This window comes from Acartia tonsa, chromosome 1 (assembly GCF_053477335.1).
Source record: "Acartia tonsa isolate MP-2025a chromosome 1, ASM5347733v1, whole genome shotgun sequence".
NCBI lineage: Eukaryota > Metazoa > Arthropoda > Copepoda > Calanoida > Acartiidae > Acartia > Acartia tonsa.
The window spans coordinates 13360580-13369423 of record NC_137260.1 but is presented as its reverse complement, the minus strand read 5'-3'; the positions used below and the strand labels follow the sequence as shown (position 1 = coordinate 13369423).

The 8844-nt window shown below is 33.5% G+C and overlaps 1 protein-coding gene across 1 annotated transcript; it reads left to right on the top strand.

Moving 5' to 3' along the window:
- The first annotated feature begins 6796 nt into the window (after positions 1–6796).
- On the top strand, positions 6797–8256 carry LOC145332302 (uncharacterized). The gene is made up of 2 exons (XM_080177273.1): positions 6797–7641; positions 8008–8256. Exons 1-2 carry the CDS (start codon positions 6931–6933, stop codon positions 8218–8220), a joined length of 924 nt encoding a protein of 307 aa, XP_080033399.1. The 5' UTR covers positions 6797–6930; the 3' UTR covers positions 8221–8256.
- The last annotated feature ends 588 nt before the right edge of the window (positions 8257–8844 follow it).

Genomic DNA, 8844 nt, shown 5'->3' with positions numbered 1-8844 from the left:
CAAAATTATGTCACTTGTTATAAAGTAGCTTAGCTTCGAGTCTAAGTTAATGAAAAACAAATAAATTTTGATAGAGAATATTATGACCTAATTTATTTAATTGTGATTTATGAATTCAAATTGATTTTAATTATCTGAAACGGTTATGGTTTGTTTGTTAAACAAGAAAGAAAAATCACCTTTGCATAAAACTTTATAATTGAGCTGTATATTCGTTTTTAAACAAAATATATAATATTTTGCATCTATTAGTTTTCTTATGACTTATAATCTTCATAATCTTTTATTTGTAATAAAAAGGGGAAAAGTTAAATGGCGGTTGCATCTTCCATTAACATATCCCTCTGCCCTGACAAAAATTATCCTGAATTATCTGTATTGGACAGGGATATAGAAATGGGGCATTAGGCCCCATCATAAAAAAAATCAGCGGCATAATGTGCGCTATCCCCCAAAGTCGTTAAAATAAGCCTAAACAAGAAAAGTTGTACTAGTTTTAGTACCCAAAGTCCAAGACAGCCAATTTAATGAATTTTAGATATGTTGTCCCCTCCCTATATTCCTCTGTATTGGACCAATTTAAAAACCACTACTATGCACTTTTACTTAAAACTCAAAACCACCAGACGTAGTGTTGTCTTAAACCAACATATGAAAACGAAGTTTTAGAAGCAAACGTACTTGCAGATTTTTAATGGATGATTTTTTGTTGTAAAATTCTCGATTAAAAATTGACTTGACTGAAAAAGACATGAGTTTTTTTTACTATAGTCTTTCTGTCTTATGCCGTAGTGTCTTTTATTTTCTAGATTTTCTCATTTTTTTGTGCAAATTTTCATATGTTTTATTTACTGCCTCAATATGATATTTCAAAACCACAAAAGTGCCCCCCCCCCCCCTCCCTTTGGTAACCTCTTTATCTAGCAGCGCAGCTTCTTTATAAATAGGGCTTGTCCATAAGCCAATTTAATCAAATAACATAACTTTAAATTTCTAAATTTGTCGTTAAAATAAACCTTGACAATTCTAAAATTGAAAACAGCCTAAAATTTAAAATCTACAGTAAAAGTGCACTTCAATGCTTTGCCTTTTTGGTATAAACTGTTTTTAAATTGTTATTACCCCGCTAGTTGTGGATGTTGTCATCCTTTATTTTCTAATCATCCATCTGTCATTTATCGCAATATAATGTTTATTTGTTCATTTAAAACAGCTAAATTTTGAAGTTTCAGCAAATTTGGATGAAGTTACTATTCAAGAAAACCAAACAAATATTCAAAATGATAACTATTTTTATTCTTGTTTAATTTGTAAGAAGGATTGTGGCTATATAAGACATAAAGAACATTTTTTTGTTTTTATGTCCGTCAAAATAAAAAATTTCGTTTATGGTAACTTATTATTATTTTCATTAAAGTTTAAAAGCAGAACATTTTTTCTTCATATAAAAGATCTATACAGTATCAATAAGTCATTCTAAATGTTCTTCAAATTAAATTAGCAAATAAGCCAATTAGTGATTCATAAGCAATACCTGCAAAGTATAGATTTGATCATCATTACACTTATTTAATAACTGAGGTAAATGATTTAAATACATATTCAATTTGTGATTGTTATTTCTTCAATTAATTTTTTTTAATAAAAAAATACTTGTAGCCAGACTTATCATTAGTATATAAGAATTTGCCTTATCATAATTTGTAAAATTATCAGAATTGTAGAAACACCTAAATAACCTACCCCCTTCCCCACCATTAAACCCAACCTCCGTGATTAAGGGTAATTATTGTTTTCTTCTTCTGCAGAAGATTTCTCCAATCAAAATGTAAACACTCATTAATACGTCCAGTCAATTTTGTATGCCACAGATTGTCATAAATATGCGGATAAAAAATAGCATAAAATTTTTTTAAATTAAATAAGTAAAGTTGGCCTGAAGTAGAGAAAAAATCTTTAAAAATAGGAACAGGTTTAATTTAAAGTGAAGGGTTAAATTTCCCATAAGAGTATCTCTAAGGGCGTAGTATAATAGTTATTTATCGCATCGAATTACAGACAGGTTTCCGCAAATAATGAAATTAAAAATTATAAGATTAAAATCAGTTCTTTCTAACAAAACAATTTTCCTATGTTTTATGTTTTAGTGTATTAATATCTGCTATTGTCTAATGTTCCTAATCCTTTATATGAATGTTTAGTTTAGTTTGACCCTTATTCTTCTTCATACTATGGTTATGACAAATATTCTTATAACTTATAGCAAAAATTAAATATATACATAACTGTGATATATAGTACATAAGGTTTTATATCTAACACATAGTAATGTTATTATTATCTTATTTGATTAGCAAACTTTTACATGATAAGAAATATACATATTAAGCTTTTGAAAATTCAGATGTTTAAAAACTTAAGGGGTATAAATCAAACCAATATTCTAAAAAAATCTCATTAGCTTGTTACTACTGTGATGGTTTCCTTTTATTCGCGCAACCCTAAAAATTTCTTTGCCTTAGCATCAACCATTTGACCCTTAATTTATGTATTTGATTTTCTGTGTATGTGTTTGTTGGTGAGTGTGTGTTTGTGTGTGTGGTGTGTATGTGTGTGTGAGTGTGTGTGTGTGTGAGGTCAATCAGGCAGTAGTCTGCCATAGGCCTAATTTCGTGAAGCGACTGCGAGGCTACTCTTTTCTTTTAGTTTTTTTTATGTGTTTGAAACTAAAGTTCTCAAGAATTGCTGGACCGAATTAGTTATACTTTTCAAGAAGCTTTATAAGTGTCTAAGGATGACTTAAAGTATTTTTTTACATACCCAACCAAACCCCATGAGATTAGGGGGAAAGTAACTAGTAAATCTATAAATACAATTGTAAAGTTTAAGAGGAATTATGAAAATAGACAAAATAATGTATAGATAGATGAAAGGTAAAAAGTAATTTATGTTTTTTATATTTAATCTAAAATTGTTTTAGACATAATCGTCTGTATAACACACACACAAACACACACATACACACACACACACACAGAAATCACATATTGACAGGAGTGATAGGCAGTTAAGAGCCCAGAGCCGCATACATGTTCAAAATATCAAAATATGTATTAGCACTGCCTATATAGGCCACATATATATTAGCTTATTCTAGAGGCCTCAATTGAAAATCTTTTTCTAAAAGCGAAGCTGTTCTTTGTTGAGGACGATATCGTTGGTCTATATATATATACGGCTGGACAGAAGGCTAGAGTGATTTGCATGTTGACATTGTCCCATCTCAGCTTGTCAAAGTATTGTATAATCTGTGTGTGCGAATGGGGCGTTTGTCCATATTTAGGTATGGAGACCGCTCTTCTATGAGTACTACTAAAACCTAATTTTAATGCAATACACATAGACATTCTCATCGTCGGTTCGCTTGTTTAGAATGCTTAACCCTCTATTCCCACAAGTATAATACGAATTTGGTTGAGCTGGTGGAAGCTCAACAAAAGACCCACGCGAAGTATTATGTTGCTTTAACCTAAGAATAAATGGTTGGTTTTGATATTCGATCAGAATCATATAAGTATATTAAGTATTAAGGAAGGAAAATGTTTTTATAAAGTGTATTTATATCACAAGTGCATAAGTTAAGTATGGAAATATTTACAGGATAAGTGTTAAAATTATAAGTAGAGTAGGACAGAAATGTGCCCTAAGTCCCAAGCAGTGAATTGTGCTAAGTGTTAGAGTTCTAACATAAGGCCTGAGCTCAATTCATGCTAAGTACTAAGGGGCCTAAATTTAAACTACAATGCATGCCAAACAACTAAGTCATTACCTTTTAAAGCCAGAAAGAGAAGTTGATGGTAGGAGAGTTAGTAAATAACTGAATAAATTCAAGAGGTACATGCTATAACATTAGCTCTGGACCAGGATTTTAGTGTTTGTCTGTGCAATTAAATATCTGTGTGTTAATATGTGACGTAAATCAGGCATGGTTGTAGGCATACATATATGTACTGGTTGTTTATACGATTACATTAACTATAAACATAATATCTTTAATAAACATATACTATTAGCAAATCACATACAGATTACCATGAATAGGCTTTCGTTACCCATATATGGTGTCATATAGGTAGAGACAGGCCTATGAATGCATAAATTGATACAAATAATGCCTTGGGCCTAGCTAAAGTAATTGTGTCTTGCCCCTGAGTGCTACTAGTTAATTGCAGGGCACGTGTCAATCAAAGGTTCATAATATGATCTATATAGTGTTGATTTCATATCAAGCATAGATAGATAGTTGTGGATGCGAAGCATTTCTGTAAAAGTCTCATATGTACGTTCAAAGAATTTGAAAATTGAGGATCGCATCTCCAATGGGGGTAAGTTGTAAAAAAAGAAAAAAGAGAAAAAGAAAAAATTTAGTAGTCCCAGTATATAGGCATATATAATAAACTATAAATGTATTCCAAGCTAAGTTAAATACGCTTTCCATTAAGAAAGTATGATTTGCGTATTTTCATAGCTGGGTATACAAGATGATAAACCTCCCAAATAGAATACATTCTTTTCTTGAGGGGTTTAGTTTTATCTAACATTGTCACATCAATAAATGTTTTTGCGTTGGTTGTTCTGGATAGTTCAGCTTCTTCTGATGATGAACTAGGTGGTGGAGTGCTCTCGTTCGAAGTGTAGGTTGAGGTTGGGGGTGAGGTAGATATGTAGCCAAGGGCGTCCACTTGTGCTACCTCGTTTCCATTCTCGTCCAAGGTGATTGAGTGATTTTCCAGGTCATAGTAGAGTTGGTTGAGGTCATTGGTAGAGAGGGACAGTGTGCTGCTGGAGCTAGTGTCACTATCGGTCTCCACTCTACTATCTTCTCTGGTAGTCAGGGCTGTATTTAACAAGAAATTCCTGATGGTGATGGACAGGTTCTCTGAGAATCCATCGTACTCTGGTGTGGTGATGATGTTGTTGTTCTCGTCTATTGTGTCAAGGTGTTGACAGGAACACAACTGCAATCCGTCCAAGGTAGGGTGGTGGTAGGGCTCCAATACTCCATGATCATCTAGGTTATCTCCAGGCTGGTCCATGGTAGATCCTAAAAAGAGTTAGTGCGCGTGCTCCAACCGGTTCCTTGGGGTATCCTGGCTATGGTAATCTAAACAAAAGAAGTTTTAATAATCTTTTATTAATCCTTTTATCCCTGGGATATTCTAGAAATTCTTTCGTTACAGATAGACCTATAATGGATTGGTTAGTTATCTCTATTTCTGTTAAATATAACTGTTTCCTGAATATAAACAATATTTTATATAAAAATGTATAAGTACAATTAGTATTTACATATCGTATTATTTTCTTTGGTTACATTACTCGTATGTATGTAAAAATATAAGATTTTACTAACAATAGTTGGTAACCCTTTGCTTGTATATTTTGTATATGTACATATGGTTTATACCATTGTTGGTATTAGCTGTATTTATGTTATTTTTAACATGAATAAATTTTAATCATTTTAAAGACTAATATCTTACATTACGTCGCTATCAAGTGTACCTTTTAAACTTAATATCTATAAAATATATCGTTCGACGTCCGCAATTAAATTTTACGTAACAATAAGTTGTCAACCCTTTGTTTATGTTTGGGCGGTCAAAAGTGATAGGGGTTGGATTTGAGCGAGGTTATAAAAAGCTGGCGGCCCAGTAATTATGCTCATTTATATAATAATTGTCTTTGCGAGCGGAGCTTGCGTTCGAGTGTTTAATTTTACCGCTAAATTCCAAGAGAATTTATATAAAAGTGATAAAATATAGTAACCCGTTTGTTTTATATGAATGTTTTTATGTTATAGATTGTTGATATGCCCATTATTGCATTCGTTAGCCGCTATTTAAGACTCAAGAATCTTATTTTCTTCGTCGATAAGGCCTTTATCACTGTGTTTTTAAACGAAAGTGGGTTAGAAGCAATATGGGTACGTCTTCAATATATGACAATTTTGTTTTATATAATATTTGTAGTTTTGATAGGACATATCTGAGTCATCAGGTAAATTGATGTACCTTGTTTTGTTTACGTTTTCCGTCTGCTGCAAAAGTTAAATTCGTTCATCATAAACAAAACTTATATTGACACAGATATGTTCCATCATTCTATTCGTTTTAACTTTTGATTACAGCGTTCCCCTTTTTATAATCAAAACTTATTGAGTCCTGATTCAAATCTTCTAAAACAATTTTACTATAGGTTTTAAAATAAGATTTTCTTTTTACTTAATTCAATTATAATGACGTTAATTGATAGGTTATTTATGTTACGAGTAACTCAACCATATTATAAAAAAAATGGTCGCTTACAAAAATTATATTTAGCTAGCTTTATCGAAAGTGTTTTTTTTTTAAAACATCAGTGAAGATACTCAGATTTAGCTAGTATATAAGTTTTTAATTGCTTAATACATCATAATGAATATGTTTTTGATAGCTCAGCGATAGCTATTTTTAAGCATTGAATCATGTAAAATTAATTACGTATTCTTTAACTTAATTGAAACTAATAAAACAAAGTTTTAATGTTTGAATAGCTTAACGATAGCTATTTTCAAGCGTTGAATCATGTAAAATTAATTACATATTCTTTAACTTAATTGAATCTAATAAAACAAAGTTTTAATGTTTGAATAGCTTAACGATAACTATTTTCAAGCGTTGAATCATGTAAAATTAATTACATATTCTTTAACTTAAAGAATTTTATTTTTAGATGATAAATCAAAGTTTAATGGTTAGGAGGTTCAACCATAGTTGCTTAAAATACAAAAAAAAACATTCGTGTGTACAGTCTTTTTCATAAAATCAACTTTACTATATTGCCTTTCAGAATCACTAGTCCTCTATTTTAAATTTACATTCGCTCATAATGTATGTGCCTGACAGCCTGGACGCGCATCAGAATATTAAGGAAAGATTCGAGGAATCAATGAGGGCGGCTGCGGCCACTCTTGCCAATTCCTCGTTTCTTGAAAACTCCTTAGACGACTCGAGTTCAGTGTACAGCGACCAGTCTGGGATGCCAAGCCTTGCTGATGTCGATGACTATGGGAGTACAAGTACTGTAGAGTCCGAAAGGGATCAAGGGGAGATGTTCGGCAACGAGCATCTCTCACTGATGCTTAGTAGAACGATACAAATCATCTGGTCTCTCCTCAATTCGGTGATGCAGAACTCCTGCGGTGACATTGGTGACGATGTTGCCGGAGGTGATTCTGGGTCTGCCGAGTTGGGGAGAGACCAGAGGACGAGTCTGGACACATTCAACATGGATGGCTTAATTAACATGTTGTTGGGTTTAGGCTTGTTTTCATGTGCTCTTATAGTGGTCTTCTTCGGCGCTGTAGGGCTTGAAACTCTTACACGTATTGACAACACCTCAGACAGGTCGCTGGCTCGCTGGATAAGAGATGTATGTACGCGCCTCCGAAACATAGGCGTCAGGACCATTGAGCTTCTCCACTGCAGTAACAGGACCAACAGGACTAGAGCTGGGGCTATGTCGCCAACTGCGGAGCCGTCGGACACCATGTATGAAGCCGCGTCCTCTGAGATTGATGATATTCTGTCGGATACACAGGTGAGTTTTCTTCTGTTGTATATTTCTTTTTTTTGTTTTGTATAATTTTTTTTTTCTAGCCACCCGTTTTGTCTAATAAAGCATCATGTTGGTGCAGGGTTGTTCTGTCCTATTCTCACTTCCTCAACGTTGACTTTCGGCTCTTCCATATATATCGCTCACCGTTTGTCGTCGTTTTATGTCGCCAGAGAAATCCGCTCGGTTACCGCAATTAAGTTGAGATACCAGTTAACATTTACTAAAATCTTAAGTAGCAACCTAATATTATTTCCCTCTGGGAAAGTTAAGAGTTTGCTCGTGCCGTACGTTTCTCATTGGGGGTTTAAATGTTAGATCAAGACTTTTATTGTTTTCCTTTTGTTTTAGGCTCCCTCTGCTAGTCCATCGACTCCAGCAGAAGTAAGGTCCAGAATTGGCCTGTTTGCCGTACACTGTTTGTCTGCCACTGAGGATCGGGTTACTGGAAGAAATGTGCCTGCGGGCTTGGAAACCTCGACGGGAAGTCCTGGCTTCCGTCCGTTGATTGTTGATCAAGCAGAGCGTTTACATGTAAGTATCCATGCTTTAGTTTTCTATTAATTTTCAGAAAGAGGCTGTATATTTGTACACGTATCTAGAGGTATTTGCAACTAGAATTCTTTTATTGGTAGAATATTAATCTTAAAATGTATGGTTGCATAAGCATTTTTGAACCGATCTAAGATTTTAATTCTAGTATAAAGTGGGTTGAATTGCTACCTAATCATATAGCTTTTACAGGATTTTAGGCATTCTCATTTCCTGCTTTTCCTAGACTCGTTGTTGGCGTTGGGATTAAACTAAAAGATCTTATTATATTTTAGGCGACCAACTCCATCCCCCTGGCACAGTTTTACTCCAATATGGGGAGGTGTAATCGAGTCAGTTCTGAGAGAACAGCTGAGGTATCCAGCGACAGCTCTTCCTTGAGCTCTATTATGTGCTTAAGTCGCATTGAATCTCCATCTGCAGCTGATTTGTCTGTGGTAAGTTTGATAAGCTCTTATAATATTTCTTCGTTGCAAAAATTACGTAACTTAGAATAGGCTGTTTAGCTCAGATAGCTATGCTATTAGACAATAACTTTACTTTAACTATGGTGTAATTCCTTCCTAATAGTTAATATCAAGATTCTGGATAAAGTATTAGAGATGTATAAAAATTGACTCACAAACAATATGGATA

Coding starts and splice junctions, on each gene's coding strand:
- LOC145332302 (XM_080177273.1), top strand. CDS start 6,931: ATGTATGTGCCTGACAGCCTGGACGCGCATCAGAATATTAAGGAAAGA. Junction 7,642..8,007: donor ATATTCTGTCGGATACACAG/GTGAGTTTTCTT, acceptor CTTTTGTTTTAG/GCTCCCTCTGCTAGTCCATC.